The following is a 27,407-nucleotide window of genomic DNA, read 5'->3' on the forward strand; positions in this document are numbered from 1 at the left end:
TGGCATTTCTGTAGTGATGAGAGCCTGCCTAATTTACAAGTGTGTGTCTTCAAAAGCAATGAACTGGGCATTGCGTGCTGGAGACTGCAACGTACCGGTCACTGCAACTGCAGCTTGCAATTTCACTCGGCAACATTTATTGCTGCGTGTTTCTGAAAAATACCCATGGAATCAAAATTATCAAGACACCTGTAGATAAATTCCCAGAGGGGTATAATTTCCAAAATGGGGTCACATGAGGAAGGATTCTGCTTTTCTAGCAATTAGGAGCCCTGTATATGGAGTCCGCAAACTACAGGGGGCCAATAGCGCTTTGTCCTTTTTGAGTCTCGGTATGGCTAAGTAGTACTGTACAGCCATAAATTGGGTATGGGACAGATAGCACAGGGGAAGAAGGGGGTGTTGACTTCGCTCACCTCGGGGAGGGTATGGAAGGACCCAGCAGGGACCAGATAAGTCAGGAAACTGCACCGAGGGCAAATAGTCACAGGAAAGGGCTTGCCTTATAGGTACGAGTCATTGAGGCACTCCCAGTGAGGGGGGGATATACATCACCAGTCCAGGCTAGGGATATATATCTAATATATAAATTTCAAAGTGTGTGTGTATGTCCGGGATAGGCATCCGCACCGTCGCAGCTACAGCCACAAAATTTGGCACAGTCACACGTCTGGACCCCGAGAGAGTCCTAAGCTATGTTGTGAGGCGAAATTTTAATCCTGCGCGTTCCAATTCGCCCAACAATTTTGCCCCGTCTACATAATGGGGAAAAAGTGTGTGTGCGCGTCAAGCCCCGCCCCTCATTATTATGTCATAATGCCCCTATCTACATAATGGGGAAACAGTGTATCAAGCCCCACCCCTCATTATGATGTCACAATGGTTGCCATGGCGACGCTGATGTCATCAAGCCCCGCTGCTCATGTCATGATGGAGGATGTGTGATGGGTATATGGGCACTCGACTATGGGATGGCGAATGTATGATGGGTATATGGGCAAGGGACTATGTATGACGGGTATATGGGCATATATGTATGTATGTATATAATATATATATATACACTGAAGAGCCCGGTGTTGCCCGGGTATAGTGACTGTGGTTCGTTATAACAAATTATAATTACTCTCCATCCCATAGTCCCGTGCCCATATACCCATCATACATATCCACCATCCCATAGGCCCGTGCTCATATACCCATCATACATATCCTCCATCCCATAGGCCCGTGCCCATATACCCAACATACATATCCTCCATCCCATAGTCCCATGCCCATATACCCATCATGCATATTCTCCATCCCATAGTCGAGTGCCCATATACCCATGGCACATCCTTCATCTCATAGTCCCATACCCATATACCCATCATACATATCCGCCATCCCATAGTCCCGTGTCCATATACCCATCATACATATCCGCCATCCCATAGTCCCGTGCCCATATACCCGTCATACATATCCTCCATCCCATAGTCCAGTGCCCATATACCCATCACACATCCTCCATCCCATAGTCCCGTGCCCATATACCCATCATACATATCCGCCATCCCATAGTCCCGTGCCCATATACCCGTCATACATATCCTCCATCCCATAGTCCAGTGCCCATATACCCATCACACATCCTCCATCCCATAGTCCCGTGCCCATATACCCATCATACATATCCGCCGTCCCATAGTCCCGTGCCCATATACCCGTCATACATATCCTCCATCCCATAGTCCAGTGCCCATATACCCATCACACATCCTCCATCCCATATGGGCATGGGACTATGAGATGAAGGATTTGTTATGGGTATATGGGCACTCAACTATGGGATGGCGAATATGTATGATGGGTATAAGGGCATGGGACTATCGGATGGGGGATGTGTGATGGGTATATGGGCATGGGACTATGGGATGGAGAATATGTATGATGGGTATATGGACACGGGCCTATGGGATGGTGGATATGTATGATGGGTATATGGGCATGGGACTATGGGATGGAGGATAATTATAATTTGTTATAACTAACCACAGTTAGTTGCTATGCCCGGGCAGCGCCGGGCTCTTCAGCTAGTATATATATATACAGTGGGGAAAAAAAGTATTTAGTCAGTCAGCAATAGTGCAAGTTCCACCACTTAAAAAGATGAGAGGCGTCTGTAATTTACATCATAGGTAGACCTCAACTATGGGAGACAAACTGAGAAAAAAAAATCCAGAAAATCACATTGTCTGTTTTTTTGTCATTTTATTTGCATATTATGGTGGAAAATAAGTATTTGGTCAGAAACAAAATTTCATCTCAATACTTTGATATATTCTTTGTTGGCAATGACAGAGGTCAAACGTTTTCTGTAAGTCTTCACAAGGTTGCCACACACTGTTGTTGGTATGTTGGCCCATTCCTCCATGCAGATCTCCTCTAGAGCAGTGATGTTTTTGGCTTTTCGCTTGGCAACACGGACTTTCAACTCCCTCCAAAGGTTTTCTATAGGGTTGAGATCTGGAGACTGGCTAGGCCACTCCAGGACCTTGAAATGCTTCTTACGAAGCCACTCCTTCGTTGCCCTGGCGGTGTGCTTTGGATCATTGTCATGTTGAAAGACCCAGCCACGTTTCATCTTCAATGCCCTTGCTGATGGAAGGAGGTTTGCACTCAAAATCTCACGATACATGGCCCCATTCATTCTTTCATGTACCCGGATCAGTCGTCCTGGCCCCTTTGCAGAGAAACAGCCCCAAAGCATGATGTTTCCACCACCATGCTTTACAGTAGGTATGGTGTTTGATGGATGCAACTCAGTATTCTTTTTCCTCCAAACACGACAAGTTGTGTTTCTACCAAACAGTTGCAGTTTGGTTTCATCAGACCATAGGACATTCTCCCAAAACTCCTCTGGATCATCCAAATGCTCTCTAGCAAACTTCAGACGGGCCCGGACATGTACAGGCTTAAGCAGTGGGACACGTCTGGCACTGCAGGATCTGAGTCCATGGTGGCGTAGTGTGTTACTTATGGTAGGCCTTGTTACATTGGTCCCAGCTCTCTGCAGTTCATTCACTAGGTCCCCCCGCGTGGTTCTGGGATTTTTGCTCACCGTTCTTGTGATCATTCTGACCCCACGGGGTGGGATTTTGCGTGGAGCACCAGATCGAGGGAGATTATCAGTGGTCTTGTATGTCTTCCATTTTCTAATTATTGCTCCCACAGTTGATTTCTTCACTCCAAGCTGGTTGGCTATTGCAGATTCAGTCTTCCCACCCTGGTGCAGGGCTACAATTTTGTTTCTGGTGTCCTTTGACAGCTCTTTGGTCTTCACCATAGTGGAGTTTGGAGTCAGCCTGTTTGAGGGTGTGCACAGGTGTCTTTTTATACTGATAACAAGTTTAAACAGGTGCCATTACTACAGGTAATGAGTGGAGGAAAGAGGAGACTCTTAAAGAAGAAGTTACAGGTCTGTGAGAGCCAGAAATCTTGATTGCTTGTTTCTGACCAAATACTTATATTCCACCATAATATGCAAATAAAATGAAAAAAAAACAGACAATGTGATTTTCTGGATTTTTTTTTTCTCAGTTTGTCTCCCATAATTGAGGTCTACCTATGATGTAAATTACAGACGCCTCTCATCTTTTTAAGTGGTGGAACTTGCACTATTGCTGACTGACTAAATACTTTTTTTCCCCACTGTATATGTGTATATATATATATATATATATATATATATATATATATATATATATATATATATGCCCATATACCCGTCATACATAGTCCCATGCCCATATACCCGTCATACATAGTCCCATGCCCATATACCCGTCATACATAGTCCCATGCCCATATACCCGTCATACATAGTCCCATGCCCATATACCCGTCATACATAGTCCCATGCCCATATACCCGTCATACATAGTCCCATGCCCATATACCCGTCATACATATCCTCCATCCCATAGTCCATTGCCCATATACACATCACACATCCTCCATCCCATAGTCAATCATTATGACATCATAATGAGCGGCTGGGCTTGCAACCTATGATGACATCAGCGTCGCCATGGCAACCATTATGACATCATAATAAGGGGCGGGGCTTCATACATATTTTCCCCATTATGTAGATAGGGGCAAAATTGTTTGGGGAATTGAAACACGCAGGGTTAAAATATCGCCTCACAACATAGCCTAGGACACTCTCGGGGTCCAGATGTGTGACTGTGCCAAATTTTGTGGCTGTAGCTGCGACGGTGTGGATGCCAATCCCGGACATACATACATACATACATACATACACACTTGAGCTTTATATATTAGAGATAGATATATATTTCTGTAAACGCCTTATCATGTCTGTCTGTAACCGAAATCGCGGGTCGCTGATTGGTCGCGGCCGCCAGCGACAGGCGCATCTGTTTGTAACGGTAAGCTGCGCCTGCCGCTGAATGTTCACGGCCGCCAGGCCGCAACCAATCAGCGGCAGGCGCAGTCGGGCGCAGGCCTTAATCTGTAAAAAAAGAGAATTAAAAAAAAAGTTATTCTCACCTTCCGACGGCCTCCTTTCTTCTTTCCACGCGCCCGGCCTCGCGTTCCCAGTAATGCTTTGCGGCTTAGACCGCTGATGACGTCACTCTTGCGAGAAAGAAGACCGACGTCATCAGCGGTCTAAGTCGCAAAGCATTACTGGGAATGCGAGGCCGGGTGCGTGGAAAGAAGACAGGAGGCCGTCGGAAGGTGAGAATAACTTTTTTTTTTTTTTTTTTTTAGTATTTTTTTACATGCTAGAGGGCCGTGGCACTGATTGGTCGTGGCTGATTGGTCGTGGCTACAGGGCCGCGTGGCTGATTGGTCGTGGCTACAGGGCCGCGTGGCTGATTGGTCGTGGCTACAGGGCCGCGTGGCTGATTGGTCGTGGCTACAGGGCCGCGTGGCTGATTGGTCGTGGCTACAGGGCCGCGTGGCTGATTGGTCGTGGCTACAGGGCCGCGTGGCTGATTGGTCGTGGCTGATTGGTCGTGGCTACACGGAAAGGGGGATGAGGGGACCGTGCATACCGGGATTGGGGGGTGGGGGGGGGACCGTGCATACATACCGGGATTGGGGGGTGGGGGGGGGACCGTGCATACATACCGGGATTGGGGGGTGGGGGGGGGGACCGTGCATACATACCGGGATTGGGGGGTGGGGGGGGGGACCGTGCATACATACCGGGATTGGGGGGTGGGGGGGGGGGACCGTGCATACATACCGGGATTGGGGGGTGGGGGGGGGGACCGTGCATACATACCGGGATTGGGGGGGGGGGGGGTCAGGGGACCATGCATATCTGGATTGGGGGTGAGAGGACCATACATATCAGGATTGGGGGGTGCATTACTGCAGCATTATTAAATCTTCAAAAATAAACTGCATACATATTCTAGAATACCCGATGCGTTAGATTCAGGCCACAATCTAGTGTGTGTGTGTGTGTGTGTGTGTATATATATATATATACACACACACACACACACACACACACACACACACACACACACACACACACACACACACACCTACCTCCTGGACGTCACTGCCGGAGTTTCCTCACTTATAGTACAGTATTCTGTCACCAGTTCCTCGTTTGACATAAGTCTCGTCCGATAACAGGCTTATATCAGGTCAGAAACCAATCCGGGTAGCGTACAATTGACCAATCGAGCGTGTGGACGTAGGGATTCGTGAATCGAGATAAAAGAGCAGCCCAAGATCAATTTTATAGTTAATTGCCGAAAAGGCGCATTAGAAATATACAGGCATATATTTACAGTGTACAGGTATGCAGTCAAGAATATAGAACAAAGGTAGGGTATAGATGGGTTGCAATTACTGTTATGTACATGTGACCACAGGGAGGCGCTGATGGATCACAGATTCAAATCTTAGTTACGTGGTTTCCTTGGACGCGTCAGATAATGGGTCATCCTGCCAGTAGAAAAATAAGTCCGAAAAGAGGGACTGCCTTTTATCTCCTGGGCTGGGCTGCCTCCCTCCCATGTCTGAGAATAAGATTATCTGTCCAGAATCGTGGATGGCCTATAACTTTTCTCCCGAAGCTCAGAATAGGTCGGCGACGGCGACGCCACTGTGTTCCTCTGGATTTTATTTGTGCATAGAGACTAAATATGCCTACTGTATGTAATTCCTGCCGGGCATGGGCGTATGGGGGAAAGAACGCCTATTCGGATGATGTGCTTGACTAGTTTCAGATATTTCATTCTTTTATTATAGGTCATTTTCTAGATTCAATACCTCAGAGCCTGCTGTGTCTTGTTGTGTCACGGTATCTCCATGTGCTTCAGTCAGATAAAAGGAGCCAGCTGCTGTAGCTGTAGAAGATTTCACACCCTTGTGATAAGAGCTTCAAAGACCTCCTTCCTGGCTTTATAATTAAAGGGAAACATTGCAAGGATTTTAATGGCCATGGGGAATGCATGCCAAGTGAGGGGGCACATTCCAGGAGTGGACGGAGATGTCCTCTACCTATAATCCAAAATGGATTCTCCCTCGTTCCTCACAGGGTATTACTAAATTCAGTAAAAAATTATGGGACAAATTATGGTGCCATTTTTGCACACTTCTTGTGTGAAAATATAAAATCTGGGGCTAAAACAATTTTGGTGCTGAAAATGTAGTTTTTTTTTTTTCTTTGCTACCCAATATTTCCTGTTACTCTGGACTCCGTCTGGCCTCTGTTCAGCGTTGTCCTTATCAGAAGTGCACAAAACTGTAGCTGAGTGCACTTTTATGCACGCCCTATAAAGACAGACACCGCCAGATCACAGGTCCTATGGCGTGCACAGTTTCTCAGTCTGCCCCATATAGGGAATGTTCCGCTCGGGGGGGTTTGTCTGAATCCCGTATTTCAGATATTTACATGGAAATCCTGAAGTAAACGCTCAGTGCAACGCTCAGGGTAAATGTGAGCCGAGCCTTGCTGAATCTTTGGGAGGCAGAATGAGCAATTCCACAGCAGGTGAAGAATTGGTTTTATTTTTTACGCCGTTCCTTGTGCGGTATAAGTGATTAGGCCACTTTATTCTCCAGGTTGGTGCGATTACAGCAATACCAGATTTATATCAGGTTTTTGTGTTTGGTTTATGTTTGGATGCTGTCACACACTGAAAGACGCTTTTGCAAAAACAAGTTTTTGCATCCCCATATTTGGACAGCTATAAGATTTCCATATTTCGACCAACAGAATCATGTGAAGCCTTGTTTTTTGTGAGGCGAGTTGATGTTTTTATTGGTACCATTTTTTTTGTCCACATGACATTTTTTTGATCACTTTCTATTCTGAGGTTTGGGAGGTAGTGAACAAACGCCAGCAATTCAGGATTGTTTTGTGGGGGATTGTCTTAATACATTTTCGCGTGTACCCCGTTTAAAAAAAATAAATAAAATATATATATATATATATATATATATATATATATATATATATATATATATATATATATGTATATATATATATGTATATATATATATATATATATATGTATATATATATATGTATATATATATATGTATATATATATATATGTATATATATATATGTATATATATATATATATATGTGTGTGTAATCTCTCTATATCTACGTAGTCTCTATATCTAGATATAGATATGTGTAATCTATATATAATCTGTTATCTATATATTTATCTCTATTTCTATTTCTCTATATCTATCTATAGCTGTCTATCTATATAATTGCCTTGTAATGTTTTCATTTCCAGTTCTGTCCAGATGTCACCGTATCCCAGAATTCCAAGCAGAGGAAGTTCACCGACCGCCATTTTGGGACACCCAAGTGATGGGTGTCTCAATATGGAAACTGCTGCTGGTACCAACCTATCGTGCTGTACCACCAGCGGAACACCGTCACCACACACACACTCTCGCGCAGCCTCTTGTGCGGTACCACCAGTGAAACACAGGCGCAGTGAATCATTTGGCTGATCCTGGCGGCAGATGCCCGATGTGTCTACAGGCAGAGGAAGCCGTTCACATTAACCCCTTCACCCCCAAGGGTGGTTTGCACGTTCATGACCGGGCCAATTTTTACAATTCTGACCACTGTACCTTTATGAGGTCATAACTCTCGAACGCTTCCATGGATCCCGGTGATTCTGACATTGTTTTCTCGTGACATATTGTACTTCATGTTAGTGGTAAAATTTCATTCAAATAACTTGCGTTTATTTGTGAGAAAAACGGAAATTTGGCGAAAATTTTGAAAATTTCGCAATTTTCCAACTTTGAATTTTTATGCCCTTAAATCACAGAGATACGGCACACAAAAAACTTGATAACTAACATTTCCCACATGATTACTTTACATCAGCACAATTTTGGAACCAAAATTTTTTTTTGTTAGGAAGTTATAAGGGTTAAAAGTTGACCAGCGATTTCTCATTTTTACAACACCATTTTATTTTTAGGACCACATCACATTTGAAGCCACTTTGAGGGGTCTATATGATAGAAAATACCCAAAAGTGACACCATTCTAAAAACTGCACCCCTTAAGGTGCTCAAAACCACATTCAAGAAGTTTATTAACCCTTTAGGTGCGTCACATGAAATTTTTTGAATATTTAAAAAAAAAATGAACATCTAACTTTTTTTCATAAAAAAATACTTCAGGTTCAATTTTTTTTATTTTACCAAGGGTAACAGGAGAAATTGAACTGCAAAAGTTGTTGTCCAATTTGTCCTGAGTATGCTGATACCCCATATGTGGGAGAAAACTACTGTATGGGCACACGTCGGGGCTCGGAAGGGAAGTAGTGACGTTTTCGAATGCAGACTTTGATGGAATGGTCTGCGGGTGTCATGTTGCCTTTGGAGAGCCCCTAATGTACCTAAACAGTGGAAACCCCCCACAAATGACACCATTTTGTAAACTAGACCCCCCAAGGAACTTATCTAGATGTGTGGTGAGCACTTTGACCCCCCCAGTGCTTCACAGAAGTTTAAAACGCCCGGGCGTGAAAATAAAAAATTCGTATTTTTTCCACAAACATGATCTTTTAGTCACCATTTTTTTATTTTCCCAAGGGTACCAGGAGAAATTGGACCCCAAAAGTTGTTGTCCAATTTGTCCTGAGTATGCTGATACCCCATATGTGGGAGAAAACTACTGTATGGGCACACGTCGGGGCTCGGAAGGGAAGTAGTGACGTTTTGGAATGCAGACTTTGATGGAATGGTCTGCGGGTGTCATGTTGCCTTTGGAGAGCCCCTAATGTACCTAAACAGTGGAAACCCCCCACAAATGACACCATTTTGTAAACTAGACCCCCCAAGGAACTTATCTAGATGTGTGGTGAGCACTTTGACCCCCCCAGTGCTTCACAGAAGTTTACAACGCCCGGGCGTGAAAATAAAAAATTCGTATTTTTTCCACAAACATGATCTTTTAGTCACCATTTTTTTATTTTCCCAAGGGTACCAGGAGAAATTGGACCCCAAAAGTTGTTGTCCAATTTGTCCTGAGTACGCTGATTTCCCATATGTGGGAGAAAACTACTGTATGGACACACGTCGGGGCTCGGAAGGGAAGCAGTGACGTTTTGGAATGCAGACTTTGATGGAATGGTCTGCGGGTGTCATGTGCGTTTGGAGAGCCCCTGATGTACCTAAACTATTGAAACTCCCCACAAGTGACCCCATTTTGGACACTAGACCCCCACGGAACTTTTCTAGATGTGTGGTGAGCACTTTGAACCCCCAAGTGCTTCACAGAAGTTTATAACGCTCGGACGTGAAAATAAAAAAATCATTTTTTTCCACAAAAATGATATTTTTGCCCCCAATTTTTTATTTTCCTAAGGGTAACAGGAGAAATTGGACCCCAAAAATTGTTTTGCAATTTGTCCTGAGTAGGCTGATACCCTACATGTGGGGGTAAAACACTGTTTGGGCGCATAGCAGAGCTTGGAAGGGAAGGAGCACCATTTGACTTTTTCAACAGAATTGGCTGGAATTGAGATCAGACGCCATGTTGCATTTGGAGAGCCCCTGATGTGCCCAAACAGTGGAAACCCCCAATTCTAACTCCAACCCGAACCCCAACACGCCCCTAGCCCTAACCCTAACCCTAGCCCTAACCCTAGCCCTAACCCTAGCCCTAACCCTAGCCCTAGCCCTACCCCAACACACCCCTAGCCCTAACCCTAATGGAAAAATGGAAATAAATACATTTTTTTTATTTTATTATTTTTCCCTAACTAAGGGGGTGATAACGGGGGGTTTGATTTACTATTTATGGCGGTTTTTATGTTTGGCGGCTGTCGCACGCTAAAAGACGCTTTTTATTGTAAAAATAGTTTTTGCATCACCACATATTGAGAGCTATAATTTTTCCGTATTTTGACCCACCGAGTCATGTGAGGTCTTATTTTTTGCGGGACGAGTTGACGTTTTTATTGGTACCATTTTCGGGCACGTGAAATTTTTTGATCGCTTTTTATTCCGATTTTTGTGATGCAGAATGAACAAAAACCAGCGTTTCATGAATTTCTTTTGGGGGGGGTGCGTTTACACCGTTCCGCGTGCGGTAAAATTGATAAAGCGGTTTTATTCTTCGGGTCAGTACGGTTACAGCGATACCTCATTTAGGTCGTTTTTTTATGTTTTTGTCGGTTTTATGCAATGAAAACTATTTTATATAAAAAATAATTATTTTTGCATCGCTTTATTCTGCGAGTTATAACTTTTTTATTTTTTCACTGATGCTGTATGGCGGCTTGTTTTTTGCGGGACAAGATGACGTTTTCAGCGGTACCATGGATATTTATATGCGTCTTTTTGATCGCGCGTTATTGCACTTTTTGTTTGGCGGTATGATAATAAATCATTATTTTTTGCTTCGTTTTTTATTTTTGTTTTTTAAGGGGTTCGCTAAAGGGGTTAACTATTGGGACAGTTTTATAGGGCAGGTCGTTACGGACGCGGCGATACCTAATATGTGTACTTTTATTGTTTTTTTTTTTTTTATTATTTTCAAAAAATGAATTTATTGGGGAATATTTTTTTTTTTTTTTTTACTAATTTATTTGGCGATTTTTTTTAATTTATTTTTACTTTTTTTTAATTTTTTTTTTACTTTATTACATAGTCCCAGGTGGGACATCACTGTCCTGTGACAGATCGCTGATCTGTCACATCACAGATCACTGTGACAGATCAGCAATCTGTCACAGGCAGTGCACAAGGCTTCCTCATGCCTGCGCTTTGCAGGCACTGAGGAAGCCAGCTTCCCCAGGCCCCCGAAGGCCCCCGTCGCCATCTTGGATTCGGGGGCCTGGAGGAAAGGAGCCCCCCGCAGCAGCGCTGCACATTGCGCTGCCGTGGGGGGCTCAGGGAAGCACGGAGGGAGCCCCCTCCCTGCCGATGCTTCCCTTTAACCCCCGGTACACCGCGATCATGTTTGATCGCGGTGTGCAAGGGGTTAACGTGTCGGGGGTGGTCCGTGACCGCCCCTGACACATTGTGCCGGGTGTCAGCTGTGATAATCAGCTGACACCCGGCCGCGATCAGCGGCGCTCACCACGTGGGCGCCGCTGATCGCGGTAGACGTACTATCCCGTCCCCGGTCATACGGGCCCGGGTACCGTGGACGGGATAGTACGTCTCATGTCAGGAAGGGGTTAAAGGGGTTTTCTCGCGAACGAAAGTTCATTTTAAAAATTGTCTGTCTGACCGTGTACGAAGCATACCATATCTCCTGGGCAGGGGAGGAAGCAAAAGACAATACTGACATTGCAGCATGGGATCAGAGGATTCATTTTGAGAGGTAAAATATTTCACTGACTGTTTTTAAACAAAATTTTACCTCACAAAATGTATCCTCTGCGATCTCCTGCTGTAATGTCAGTATTGTCTTTTTCTTCCTCCCCTGCCCAGGAGCTGTGGTATGTTCTGTACACGGTCAGACACAGGGGTGAGAGAGACAGAGCACAGGGGGGAGACAGCTCAAAAGGGACAGCACATGAGGGGAGAACACGGCACAAAAATGAGAGAGACAGCAGACAATGGGGATAGCACATGGGGTAGACTGGTCAAAGAAGAGAGCACAGATGGGAGAAGTCAGCACATGGGCAAAGAGAGAGTGGGCAGGTGGGTGAGCACATGGGGAGGGGGAGAGATTCTTAACGCTGCAAAGACTGCCTCCATCGTCTCATTACTGCCCTCCCGATTCAATAGCATTGGGCCGTGTGTGTGTAAAGTTAGGTCCATATATATTTGGACAGAGACAACCTTTTTCTAATTTTGGTTCTAGACTTTGCCACAATGAATTTTAAACACAACAATTCAGATGCAGTTGAAGTTCAGACTTTCAGCTTTCATTTGAGGGTATCCACATTAAAATTGGATGAAGGGTTTAGGAGTTTCAGCTCCTTAACATGTGCACCCTGTTTTTAAAGGGACCAAAAGTAATTGGACAATTGACTGCAAGGCTATTTCATGGACAGGTGTGGGCAATCCCTTCTTTATGTCATTCTGAATTAAGCAGATAAAAGGCCTGGAGTTGATTTGAGGTGTTGTGCTTGCATTTGGAAAGTTTTGCTGTGAAGGAAACACGCGGTCAATGAAGCTCTCCATGCAGGTGAAACAAGACATCCTTAAGCTGCAAAAACAGAAAAAATCCATACGAGAAATTGCTACAACATTAGGAGTGGCAAAATCTACAGTTTGGTACATCCTGAGAAAGAAAGAAAGAAAGCACTGGTGAACTCATCAATGCAAAAAGACCTGGGCGCCCACGGAAGACAACAGTGGTGGATGATCGCAGAATAATCTCCATGGTGAAGAGAAACCCCTTCACAATAGCAAACCAACTGAACAACCCTCTCCAGGAGGTAGGCGTATCAATATCCAAATCTACCATAGAGAGAAGAATGCATGAAAGTAAATACAGAGGGTTCACTGCACGGTGCAAGCCACTCATAAGCATCAAGAATCAAAAGGCTAGACTGGACTTTGCTAAAAAAAAAAAAAAAATCTAAAAAATCCAGCACAGTTCTGGAAGAACATTCTTTGGACAGATGAAACCAAGATCAACCTCTACCAGAATGATGGAAAGAGAAAAGTATGGCGAAGGCGTGGTACAGCTCATGATCCAAAGCATACCACATCTGTAAAACACGGCAGAGGCAGTGTGATGGCTTGGGCATGCACTAGTGTTTATTGATGATGTGACACAGGACAGAAGCAGCCGAATACCTCAGAATTCATTCAGAGCCATACTATGTGCTCAGATGCAGCCAAACTGATTGGTCGTCGTTTCATACTACAGATGGACAATGACCCAAAACATAAAGCCAAAGCAACCCAGGAGTTTATTAAAGCAAAGAAGTGGAATATTCTTGAATAGCCAAGTCAGTCACCTGATCTCAACCCAATTCAGCATGCATTTCACTTGTTAAAGACTAAACGTCAGACAGGCCCACAAACAAACAGCAACTGAAAACCACCGCAGTGAAGGCCTGGCAGAGCGTGAAAAAGGAGGAAACACAGCGTCTGTTGATGTCCATGAGTTCAAGATTTCAGGCAGTCATTGTCAACAAAGGGTTTTCAACCAAGTACTAGAAATAAACATGTTGTTTGCAATTATTTAATCTGTCCAATTACTTTTGGTCCCTTTAAAACCAGGGTGGCACATGTTAAGGAGCTGAAATTCCTAAACCCTTCATCCAATTTTAATGTGGATACCCTCAAATGAAAGCTGAAAGTCTGAACTTCAACTGCATCTGAATTGTTTTGTTTAAAATTCATTGTGGTAATGTCTAGAACCAAAATTAGAAAAATGTTGTGTCTGTCCAAATATATATGGACCTAACTGTATATAGATAGATAATGTGCTTTTACACAGAGGCCTATAATTTTTTTTTTTTTTTCCACTGGCAGTTTTATTGTGACTTGTTTTTTTTTTTTTTTTTTTTGCAGGACAATATGGCATTTTCAGCCTTTCCATTTTTATTTATATGATGGAAACACAGATGCCTCTAATCAAGCGCCTTGTTTTTGTTTACTTGCAATGATTGTTTTGCCACCAGGAGCTTATTGCTGGGGCATAGCAGCTTTTGTGCCTTCTGGTCTGTCTCTGCCCCTTCTATGATAAGAATGGTCTATAGCCATTGTATATACAGAGCCCGGTGTGGGCGGAGCTAGCTTTCTTGGCTCTGCTTCATTGCTAAATCTAAAGCTGTCTCAGAACGGCTGCATTCAGTAAACTAAGTTGCACATAGTTGGAATCAGCTTTGTTGCCTACATCAGGCTTCTCTCAGATGAGGTAGCAAAAGCCTGCTGACTGATTCCCTTTAATTAAAATCTGTGTTGTGGAGTCTGTCCATTTTGGTGGCATTGGTATAAAATGGACAATGCAGGATGTGCTATAAATGTTTTCTTAACAATTTGGGAAAGTTAAGAAATGTCTTATAAATGTCTGTTCCTGATCTAAGGATCTGGGCTTTTAGTTAAGATGAATCTGTCCTGCACTTTATGTGCATGCTCAGTAGTGGCCAGTGCTGGGGAGTCGGAGGTTTGGCTTTCTGACTCCACAGCTTCTTTTAACCCCTTCGCACCAGAGCCTGTTTTTGCCTTCGTGACCGGGCCAATTTTTTCAATTCTGACCAGTGTCATTTTATGAGGTCATAACTCTAGAATGCTTCAACGGATCATACTGATTCTGACATTGTTTTCTCATGACATATTGTACTTCATGATGGTGGTAAAATTTCTTAGATATGATCTGCGCTTAATTGTTAAAAAAAAATAAAAATTTGGCGAAAATTTAGAAAATTTTGCAATTTTCAAACTTTTAATTTTTATGCCCTTAAATCAGAGAGTGATATCGCACAAAATAGTTAATGAATAACATTAACCACATGTCTACTTTACATCTGCACAATTTTGGAAACATAATTTTTTTTTTTAGGAAGTTAAGGGTTAAAAGTTGACCAGCGATTTCTCATTTTTACAACAAAATTTGCAACACCATTTTTTTTAGGGACCACCTCACATTTGAAGTGAGTTTGGGGGGTCAATATGACAGAAAATACCCAAAAATGACACCATTCTAAAAACTGCACCTCTCAATGTACTCAAAACCACATCCAAGAAGTTTATTAACCCTTCAGGTGCTTCACATGAATGAATGGAATATGGAAGGAAAATAAAAACATTTAACTTTTTTTCACAAACATTTTACTTCAGAACCATTTTTTTTTTATTTTCACAAGTGTAAAAAGAGAAAGTGAACCACAAATTTTTTTGTGCAATTTCTCCCGAATACGCCAATACCCCGTATGTGGGGCTAAACCACTGTTTGAGCACACGGCAGAACTCAGAGCGGAAGGAGTGCCATTTGACTTTTTCAATGCAGAATTGGCTAGAGTTGAGATCGGATGCCATGTCGCATTTGGAGAGCCCCTAATGTACCTAAACAGTGGAAACCCCCCACAAGTGACCCCATTTTGGAAACTAAACCCCTTAAAGAACTTATCTAGATGTGTCGTAAACACTTTGAACCCCCAAGTGCTTCACAGAAATTTAGAACGTAGAGCCATGAAAATAAAAAATCATTTTTTTTCCACAAAAATGATCTTTTAGCCCCCAATTTTTATTTTCACATGGGTAACAGGAGAAATTGGACCCTAAGAGTTGTTGTCCAATTGTCCTGAGTACGCTGGTACCCCATATGTGGGAGAAAATTACTGTTTGGGCACACGGTGGGGCTCGGAAGGGAAGTAGTGACGTTCTGAAATGCAGACTTTGATGGAATGGTCTGCGGGCGTCATATTGCATTTACAGAGCCCCTGATGTACCTAAACAGTAGAAACCCCCAATTTTAATTCCAACCCTAACCTCAACACACCCCTAACTCTAATCTCAGCCCTAACCATAACCCTAACCACAAACCTAACACCAACACACCCATAACCTTAATCCCAGCCCTAACCCTAACCTGTGTACCTGTTTTTTTTTTCTTTACTTTTTTTCTTTTTGTGACAAGATCGCTGCCCTGCGATCTGACTCATAGTAACGCCACTTCTCCTCTGATCTCACACTGACAGATGATCAGAGGTGAAGCAGCGTTACTATGTGACAAGATCGCTGCCTGGCACATAATAACGCGACTTCTCCTCTGATATCACAATGACAGATGATCAGAGGAGAAGCAGCGTTACTGTGTGACAAGATCGCTGCCTGGCACAGCTGTGCCAGGCAGCGATCAGCTGTGCCAGGCAGCGATCTAGTCACACAGTAACGCTGCTTCACCTCTGATCATCTGTCAGTGTTAGATCAGAGAAGTCACGTTACAATGAGTGAGATCGCCGGGAAACAAGCAGCTTTCCCAGCGAGCGCTCTCATTGGCTACTGTGACGCTGACGTCATCAGGACCTGAACCAATCAGGTCTCGATGTCGGGGGTCCCAGCATGCATTGTGCACCGGGATCCCCGCGTTATAAGGTATGTGGGGGTCCCGGGGGGCACAAAACCGCCGACGTTTAGATAAACGTCGGCGCTGCACAAAGCCCAGCAAGCGCCAACGTTTATCTACTGTGGGCGGTCGGGAAGCAGTTAAAATCCTCCTCGTTTCATTTTTTTCCGCCTCTAAAGTAGTACAGTAGAAAAGAGACGTGAACCAGTTTACACACATGTGCACGCTTTATTTACAGTATTGGTGTGGCCCTTGGCACAACTTGCCTTCATATTATAACGTCATTCTCAGTGATTCACGTATTGTTTGCCTGAAATAGGGCTTACTGAGTTTTTTTTGTCTGTTATTGTACTCTTGCACTTTTGTCTGCTACAATTTCTGTGGCTAGAGCAAGCCTTGGCACGAAGTAGTCTGTTGCGTTCTGTGTGCCTCTTGGTATTCCATATTCAAATGAATCACCAAGATGCATCACTCTCATACTTGGTCCTCCCAACCTGCGATGCTGTCCTTGTCAGGGTCTAGTTTTCCAAAATCTTGAGGAGGCAAGGTTACAGAGGGCACGGAGCATGCGCTTTGTGGCTTTTTTTTACCCCCAGTACAGTGCCCATACCATATGCTGGTGCAGCACTTGCATATTATACAGTGCCTTGTGAAAGTATTCGGCCCCCTGGAACTTTTTAACCTTTTCCCACATATCATGCTTCAAACATAGATACCAAATGTAAATTTTTGGTGAAGAATCAACAAGTGGAACACAATTGTGAAGTTGAAAGAAATGTATTGGTTATTTAAAATTTTTGTGGAAATTAAAAAAACTGAAGGGCTTGCAATATTATTCAGCCCCTTTACTTTCAGTGCAGCACACTCACTCCATAAGTTCATTGTGGAGCTCTGAATGATCCAATGTTGCCCTAAATGACGATAAATATAATCCACCTGTGTGTAATCAAGTCTCTGTATAAATGCACCTGCTCTGTGATAGTCTCAGGGTTCTGTTTGAAGCACAGAGAGCATCATGAAGACCAAGGAACACAGCAGGCAGGTGCGTGATACTGTTGTGGAGAAGTTTAAAGCCGAATTTGGATGCAAAATGATTTCCAAAACTTTAAACATCCCAAGGAGCACTGTGCAAGCGATCATATTCAAATGGGAGGAGTATCATACCACTGCAAATCTACCAAGACCCGGCTGTCCCTCTAAACTTTCGTCTCCAACAAGGTGAAGACTGATCAGAGAAGCAGCCAAGAGGCCCATGATCACTCTGGATGTGAACTGCAGAGCTCTACAGCTAGTGAGGGACAGTCTGTCCATAGGACAACAATCAGTCGTACACTGCACAAATCTGGCCTTTATGGAAGAGTGGCAAGAAGAAAGCCATTTCTCAAGGATATCCATAAAAAGTGTTTAAAGTTTGCAACAAGCCACCTGGGAGACACACCAAACATGTGGAAGAAGGTGCTCTCGTCATATGAAACTAAAATCAAACTTTTTGGCAACAATGCCAAACGATATGTTTGGCGTAAAGGCAACACATCTCATCACCCTGAGCACACCATCCCCACTGTCAAACATGGTGGCAGCATTATAGTTTGGGCCTGCTTTTCTTCAGCAGGGACAGGAAAGATTGTTAAAATTGATGGGAAGATGGATGGAGCCAAATACAGGACCATTCTTGAAGAAAACCTGTTGGAGTCTGCAAAAGACTTGAGACTGGGACGGAGATTTGTCTTCCAACAAGACAATGATCCCAAACATAAAGCAATATCTACAATGGAATGGTTCACAAATAAACGTATCCAGGTGTTAGAATGGCCAAGTCAAAGTCCAGACATGAGTCCAATTAAGAATCTGTAGGAAGAGCTTAAAACTGCTGTTCACAAACGATCTCCATCCAACCTCACTGAGCTCGAGCTGTTTGCCAAGGAATAATGGGCAAGAATTTCAGTGTCTCGATGTACAAAACTGATAGGCATACCCCAAGCGACTTGCAGCTGTAATCGCACCAAAAGGTGGCGCAACAAAGTATTAGGTTAAAGGGGCCGAGTAATATTGCACCCCCCACTTTTCAGTTTTTTTGAATTTCCACAAAAATTTTGAAACATACAATAAATTTCGTTCAACTTCACTATCGTGTTCCACTTGTTGCTGATTCTTCACCAAAAATTTCCATTTGGTAGCTGTTTGAAGCATGATATGTGGGAAAATATTGAAAAGTTCCAGGGGGCTGAATACTTTTGCAAGGCACTGTACTCTTAATTTATAGGCGTAGTATGCTTTGTCCTCATGTGATCCTACAATTTGAGTGTATAGCATGCACGTGCTGTGCCAGGGCATAGTGATTACTCTGGTGGAAACATAACACCACTCATGCTCTGCCCTCTCTGTAACATACATGCTTTAGATTTTGGGAAACTAGACACACTGATGAGGACTTTGTGACATTTTAGGAGAACCAAGTATGGACATAGCTGGGCATGCATCTTGGTGATTCCTTAGCATAGGGAGGACTAGGAAGCACGTGATATAACGAGTGGACTACTTAGCGCTCCAGTACGTGCTAGCGACACACTTATAGAGCACAAAAGTGAGTGCAACAATAAAAATAACATGCACCAACCAATTCAGCAAAACCTATTTCAGGCACACGTGATTTGCATCTTCGAAACTGACCTGACCGAATCCTTTAAAGCATAGATCCTATTGTAATGGATTACAAAGTGATATGTCTGTCCACACAGTGGCGCTGTCTGCCATCACATGAGTGCACAGGCCACTGTTTTAAAGTAAATGTCAATCCTATGTGATTATTAATTTACATTATTTACTTTGTGTAAACTAGCGGTTTGGGTAATGTATGGGTATACTGACTATTGCTTTGTGTGGTATAGAATATATTTGTATTTTTATATATATTCTCAAGCGAATATTGCATTCTGTGCAGACAATAGTCAAGTAAGTTCAAGTTAGAAAAAGGGAGTTTTCACAAGCATCGGGCCAGGACAAGGTTGATTTCAAGAGTTGTCCAAGGCATTTTTTTTTTTTTAACTGGCCTGATAGCTGGGACTTTGATAAAATAGCATAATAGTATTCACCTGGGCTAGGTTCTCTTCTCCCACACCACTCTGATGTGCTAACCACACGTATATGATTGCTGCAACCAGTCACTGTCTTCACTGATGATGCCTATATGTACCGTACAAAACTGCTTTAAAGGAGTTGTCCACTAATTGCATTTTGATGATTGATCCTTAAAGGGAAGGTGCCATCCAAAAATTTTTTTCCCGCAATTGAAAAAATGTGAAGAATTAATGTTTACATTTTCTTAAATATTATCATTTGTTTTTAATTTTGTAAAATATGAAAAATAATTTTAAAAAGTTTGACATTTCCACTTGTTAACACTAGGGGATCAGCTATGAAATTTGGCACAAAACCCTAGTGTACAACTAGCTCACATTACTGCCCTGCAGTAATATGGGCGGAATCTGCTGACATGGGTGTGATGTCACTCCTCTTTTCCCCTTCTGGGTGTTTGCTAAGGGAAAAGAGAGGATGACATTTAGGAACACAGTGAGCAGTCATTTTGATGGGGCCTGCAAAGTTACTGACTGTCTTTGCATGCAAAGTCTGGATCAGAACAGGTAATCAATCAGCAGAAATGTTTCCTGGATTTCTGTGGAGCAGACAAGCAGACGGTCCATCCATGTGTATAAAACACAGCGCTCTATGTACAATCCCTGGCACCGAACAGGATGCCCCACATAGACCAACACACTGCTCTCCTGAAATACTCTGTGCTGCTGTCACCCTGCTCCTTCCACCATATATCAGGCCCCTGTCGCTTCGCTTTCACACATCGCCAGGACAGGATCTGAGGAGAGGTATGGGATCTTCGGTCACCGAGGATGGCAGGCAGCAAGGATTCTGGGAGCAGGGTGACAGCAGCACAGAGTATTTCAGGAGAGCAGTGTTCTGGTCTATGGGGGGCACAGAGGGAGATATACGGTGGAGGGAGCAGAGTGACAGCAGCAGAGAGTATTTCAGGAGAGCAGTGTGCTGGGCTATGGGGTGCACAGAGGGAGATATATGGGGGAGCAGGGTGACAGCACCACAGAAATCCAGGAAACATTTCTGCTGATAGATGGCCTGTTGTGATCCAGACTTTGCATGCAAAGACCCCATTCCCCTCCTCAGATCCTGTCCTGGCGATGTGTGAAAGCGAGGCGACAGGTGCAGTCCGGGGTGACGATGGGAAGCAGGCTGGGGGAAATGTAGCCATATAGTAGCGATAAAAATGAGACCCCTGTCTTCAGCTGCCTCACCAGCCCTCCCCTAACTGCATCTATTAACCCTGACCTGTGTGCAGGTGCTCAGCCAGAACCACCATAGAATGGGTTCCCTTTTAGCTGATAATACTGCCATAGTGTTCTCTCATAATACCGCCATATACTTCACACATAATGCCGCCATATAGATCATACGCAATAACACCATGTAGATCACACACAAAACCAGCAGGGTGACAGCACCACAGATTATTTCAGGAGAGCAGTATCACACTGGATAGGATTAGATACACAGCTCAGCAGTCCGTATCACACGGGATAGGATTAGATACACGGCTCAGCAGTCAGTATCACACAGGATAGAATTAGATACACGGATCAGCTGACTGTATCAAACAGGATAGGATTAGATACACGGCTCAGCAGTCCGTATCACACGGGATAGGATTAGATACACGGCTGAGCAGTCAGTATCACACAGGATAGGAATAGATACACGGCTCAGCAGTCAGTATCACACAGGATAAGATTAGATACACGGATCAGCAGACAGTATCACACAGGAGAGGATTAGATACACGGTTCAGCAGACAGTATCACACAGGAGAGGATTACATACACAGCTCAGCAGACAGTATCACACAGGAGAGGATTAGATACACTGCTCAGCAGACAGTATCACACAGGAGAGGATTAGATACACGGCTCAGCAGACAGTATCACACAGGAGAGGATTAGATACACGGCTCAGCAGTCAGTATCACACAGGAGAGGATTAGATACACGGCTCAGCAGTCAGTATCACACAGGAGAGGATTAGATACACGGCTCAGCAGTCCGTATCACACAGGAGAGGATTAGATACACGGCTCAGCAGTCAGTATCACACAGGAGAGGATTAGATGGAAGGATTAGTCCAGCAGATGGCCATGTGTTTTGCAAGAGCAGGGGCTGCAGCTGGTCGGGTGTTTTGGAAAGAGCAGCTCGGTCTCCAGGAGCTCGTCCTGTATCCTCTCCTGCAGCTGGTATGTACTATGTGTAGAGTGAACATCCAAGCCCTGTTATGCTGGAACAGTACAGCATCCAGGGCTTGCAATAGAGTGTAAATGGAGCTAAAAGGAAAGCACTGGGCTCTAATAAAATGGCGCCTGGCCACACCTTCAGCTATGAATTGCGCTGCCCACAGAGGCGTGCCCAGTTCACAGCTGTTGCTGCTGCAATGGTACAGAGAGGGTTGGGAGCCGACTCTTGTCTCTTATGCCCAGGGACTGCCGTAAATGAACATGGAAAGTGTTGTTCAGCAGCCAGAAAGGTAAGATGGCAGCCCCCAGTGGCTGCATTAATACAGTAAAAAAAAACATACACGCCACGGAGTCAAAATTAGGGGACAATATTTTTTTTATACTATTTTCTTTTTTACATTAAATTATGAAAAAACACGGCACCTTCCCTTTAAGCTAGCTCATTATGTTCGGGGTGGGGTCCAACATCTGGCATCTACACCAATGAGCTGCTTACAGATCCAGCGGTGGCTGGATGTAAACCACCATTTACAGAGCTGGAACAGCAAAGCTTCATGCAATGTGTAGTGTCCGTTCTCTACTACTGGAAATATCTTTCTATTGAAGTGAATATGAGCTGAGCTGCTTAACCTTAGAATGGCCACTATACGGTGTACAGAACTGCGCTATTTCGATGGGACCTGCTGGGTGTGCCGGTTGTTGATTCCCTTCAGATCTGATATTAATGACCCATCACAAGTACTGTATATTGTAGTCTTGGACAATCACTTTAAACTCTTAATCATTTTGAATTCCAGTGCTAAACAAATTCCTACTGAAATGAGTTGCTATTTGGTCATCTGTAGTCATTATTTTTGGTTAATTTTTAGGTATCGTGTCATTGTTGGCTGTTCATCCATCTTCTGTCGGAAAACAGCTATTGCCCAAAACATTTGGACAGTCCAATGTTAATATTTCTCAACAAGTGGTAAGCAATGTGTTTTTTTTAGTGTGAATATTTTGTCATGACGGAATAGTGATAACTGTAGCATATTTGTTGCTTGTCATACTCATATATGTGTAGTAAATGTGTTCACTTCAAGTTGTGATGGACGTCTCCTGTCTGCCTATTAACATAACACATGCACTAACTACTGTACGCTATGGATCTCTCTGGTCTGATAGTCTGGTTTTGTGCAGCTAACATTGAGCGAGGTCACCTGGACTTAAAGCAGATAATAAAAAAAAAAAATCCTCAGCGACTAATAGGGTCATGGTAAGTAGTGCATTTGTCCAGTTGAGGAAGGGGACAGGGGATAACTAGCTTTAAATAATTCCTGATATTATCTTGTCTTCTATATTAACCTTGTTCTTGAGTACTCTGTACATTGTCGATCAGTCATGGGCGCATTGTAAGACTGTTTTGTATATAAATTTGTTCTTACTCTGATGTTTAACATGCATTGTTCATTGCAAGTCTTGAATTTAAGCACTAGGATTGATTACATAGGGAAGCTTACAGTGGTTAAAAGGTCTAATGTGAACTGTATAGTAGTTAGGACTTTGTTCTGGTGCTTCACATCCATGTTACATGACTGCAACTTCCATGTGGTCTGATACACTCGATATTTGCATATGTTCTTACTACACAGCACATTCAAATTTGCATACAGTTCTTCTTTTCTCTGCTCTATGTAGAAACAGGAACTTTCTTGTCCCTGTAGAAATCATTCCTCCATCTCCTTGACCCAGCTGCTTTGCTGCTCCCCTCTTCTTCGCCATAGACGTTTGCAGTGACTTATGACTAATGCAGGCAAAACGGACCTCCTGTTTCTATAAAGAGTTTAGAAGGAGTCAGCTAGTCAGTTTTTAATCATGTGATGTCATAGACCTAATGGAAAACGGAAAAATTAGCTGGGTAGAAGGGCAAAATGAGCAATTGCGAGTACACAGTGCTTTATAATATGATTGCAATACAGCTCTGGCACAAACTAAGAGACCACTGCACAGTTTTATAAAAATCAGCTTCTCTACATGTCTGGCAGCCATTCCAGTTTCAGTTGAATTCCAGCTAGAGTCATTCTACTTACTGTGCATATGATTAGGAGATCACCTGAACCAAATCTTATTTAATGAAGGAAAGTATAAAAACCTTGCTGTGGTGTTCACAATCCTCTTGCAATAGGACAAGCTGGATGGCAAAACAAGTGCTAATAATATCCCAAAAGTAATAGGAATGAAAAAATAACTTTTAACCATTCCAAAGGAGTTGAAAAGAAGTCTTGAGTGAGGAAATGGCTCAATTCTGGCTTTACTAGCAGAGGGATACAGTGAGAGGCATGTTGCTTCCATCCTTAAAATTTTCTAAGACTGCAGTCTATTACAACAAGGTCAAGCAGCAGACATTGGGGACAAGAAAGCTACAGACCGGCAGAGGGCGAAAACAACTCCACTGACTGGGATGACCGTCATCTTATTCGAATGTCACTCAGCAACCGCAGGATGACATCAAGTGACCTACAAAAAGAATGGCAAATTGCAGCTGGGGTGAAGTGCACGGCAAGAACAGTTGGTAACAGGCTCATAGAGGCAGGGCTCAAGTCATGTAAAACCAGAAAAAAAAAAGCCTTTCATCAATGAGAAGCAAAGGAGAGCCAGGCTGAAGTTTGCCGAAGACCATAAGGATTGGACCACAGAGGACTGGAGTTAGGTAATCTGAGTCTAATTTTCAACTTTGCCCAACACCTGGTTGTCTAATGGTTAGACGGAGACCTGGAGAGGCGTACAAGCCACAGTGTCTTGCACCCACTGTGAAATATGGTGGAGGATCGGTGATGATCTGGGGATGCTTGAGCAAGGCTAGAATTGGGCAGGTTATTCTTTGCAATGGATGTATGAATCAAGCCGCATACAAGGTTATCCTAGAAAAAAAAGTTGATTCCTTCTGTTCAGGCAATGCTCCCCAACTCTGAGGACTGTTTTTTCCAGCAGGACAATGTGCCATGCCACACAGCTAGGTCAATCAATATGTGGATGAAGGACCACCACATCAAATCCCTGTCATGGCCAGCCTAATCTCCAGACCTGAACCCTATTGAAAACCTCTGGAATGTAATCAAGAGGAAGATGGATAGTCACAAGCCATCAAACAAAGAACTGCTTAAATTTTTTGTGCCAGGAGTGGCATAAGGTCACCCAAAAGCAGTGTGAAAGACTGGTGGAAAGCCTGCCAAGACGCATGAAAGCTGTGATTAAAAATCATGTTTATTCCACAAAATATTGATTTGTGAGTTAAAACATTAGTATTGTTTCTAAATGATCATGAACTTGTTTTCTTAGCATTATTTGAGGTCTGCAAGCGCTGCATTTTTTTTATCTTGACCATTTCTCATTTTCTGAAAATACAAAATGTATTGCTTGGAAATTTGAAGACATGTCAGTAGTTTATAAAATAAAAGGGTAATTTAAATTTTACTCAAATATACATACAAAGAGAAAAGTCAGACAAACTGAAAATTTTGCAGTGTTCTCAATTTTTGCCAGTTCTGTATATTAACCCCTTCACGACCAATGACGCCACATAGGCGTCATGAAACCTGGTTCAAATCTGACCAGTGACGCCTATGTGGCGTCATGACTTTAAAGCCCCCCTGCGGGTCGGGTGACCTAGGTCACTGAAAGGTCACCCGACCCGCAGATACAGGGGGCTTTGTAATTCACCACAGGGGGCGTGGCTTCGCCCCCACGTGGCTACGATCGCTCTGATTGGCAGTTTCACTTTTAACAGCCAATCAGAGCGATAGTAATATTTAATCAATGAAAATTGATAAAATATTACAGTCCAGCCATGTCCGACGCTGCTGTAGCATCGGACATGGCTGGAGACACCGATTCCACCCCCCACACCGGCGATCGCCCCCCCAAAACTGAATGACAGCGGCGATCTGCCGCTGCTGTCATCTGCCCCCCTCTCATTCCCTCTGCTTTCCGCCAGCCTCCGATCACCCCCCCCCCGGTACCTCCTGAGTCCCCCCGTCCCTCCCGGTGTCCCTCGGGTCCGGATGATGGGCGCCGCCATCTTGAAAAATGGCGGGCGCATGCGCAGTGCGCCCGCCCGAATCTGCCGGCTGCAGATTCCATTCTCTCAGAGTGATCAAAATGAAAGAAAAAGTAAATAACCCCCCCCCCCCCCCCGATTATCACCCCCATAGGTAGGCAGAACTAATAAAATAAAGAAAATATTTTTATTTTTATTTTTCCATTAGGGTTAGGGTTGAAAAGAGGGTTAGAGTTGAAAAGAGGGTTAGGGTTGAAAAGAGGGTTAGGGTTGAAAAGAGGGTTAGGGTTGAAAAGAGGGTTAGGGTTAGGGTTGGAAAGAGGGTTAGGGATGGAAAGAGGGTTAGGGATGGAAAGAGGGTTAGGGATGGAAAGAGGGTTAGGGATGGAAAGAGGGTTAGGGATGGAAAGAGGGTTAGGGATGGAAAGAGGGTTAGGGATGGAAAGAGGGTTAGGGATGGAAAGAGGGTTAGGGATGGAAAGAGGGTTAGGGATGGAAAGAGGGTTAGGGATGGAAAGAGGGTTAGGGATGGAAAGAGGGTTAGGGATGGAAAGAGGGTTAGGGATGGAAAGAGGGTTAGGGGTTGGAAAGAGGGTTGGGGGTTGGAAAGAGGGTTGGGGGTTGGAAAGAGGGTTGGGGGTTGGAAAGAGGGTTGGGGTTGGAAAGAGGGTTGGGGTTAGGGCTGTGTTGGGGTTAGGGTTATGGTTAGGGTTGGAATTAGGGTTAGGGATGTGTTGGGGTTAGGGCTGTGGTTAGGGGTGTGTTGGGGTTAGGGTTATGGTTAGGGTTGGAATTAAGGTTAGGGATGTGTTGGGGTTAGGGGTGTGTTGGGGTTAGGGCTGGAGTTAGAATTGAGGGGTTTCCACTGTTTAGGCACATCAGGGGGTCTCCAAACGCGACATGGTGCAACCATTGATTCCAGCCAATTTTGCGTTCAATAAGTCAAACGGTCCTCCCTCCCTTCCAATCCCTGACGTGTGCCCAAACAGTGGTTTAACCCGACATATGGGGTATCAGCGTACTCAGGAAAAATTGCACAACAACTTTGGGTGTCTAATTTCTCCTGGTACCCTTGGGAAAATAAAAAATTGGGGGCGAAATAAATATTTTTGTGGAAAAATTTTTTTTTTTAATTTTCACGTCTCTGCGTTATAAACTTCTGTGAAGCACTTGGGGGTCCAAAGTGCTCACCAGGCATCTAGATAAGTTACTTGGGAGGTCTAGTTTCCAAAATGGGGTCACTTGTGGGGGGTTTCTATTGTTTATGCACATCAGGGGCTCTGCAAACGTAATGACGACCGCAGACCATTCCATCAAAGTCTGCATTTCAAAACGCCACTACTTCCATTCCGAGCCCTTACGTGTGCCCAAACAATAGTTCCCCCCCATATATGGGGGACCAGCGTACTCAGGACAAACTGTACAACAACTTTTGGGACCCAATTTATCCTGCTACCCTTGTGAAAAAAAAAATTGCTGGGTAAAAAATTTTTTGGAGGAAAAAAAATATTTTTTATTTTCACGTCTCTGCGTTATAAACATCTGGGAAGCACTTG

At 43.8% G+C, this 27,407-nt stretch overlaps 1 protein-coding gene across 3 annotated transcripts in view; it reads left to right on the forward strand.

Moving 5' to 3' along the window:
* Nucleotides 1-27,407, forward strand: part of TFDP1 (transcription factor Dp-1) — a 183,527-nt gene that overhangs the window by 27,039 nt on the left and 129,081 nt on the right. For all 3 annotated transcript variants that reach the window (XM_073563533.1, XM_073563536.1, XM_073563534.1), the window contains exon 4: nucleotides 22,685-22,782. In XM_073563533.1, coding sequence (XP_073419634.1) covers nucleotides 22,685-22,782 — 98 coding nt within the window. The remainder of the gene's footprint in view (nucleotides 1-22,684; nucleotides 22,783-27,407) is intronic.

This window comes from Dendrobates tinctorius, unplaced genomic scaffold, assembly GCF_039654945.1.
Source record: "Dendrobates tinctorius isolate UK_male_01 unplaced genomic scaffold, ASM3965494v1 ptg000394l, whole genome shotgun sequence".
Taxonomy (NCBI): domain Eukaryota; kingdom Metazoa; phylum Chordata; class Amphibia; order Anura; family Dendrobatidae; genus Dendrobates; species Dendrobates tinctorius.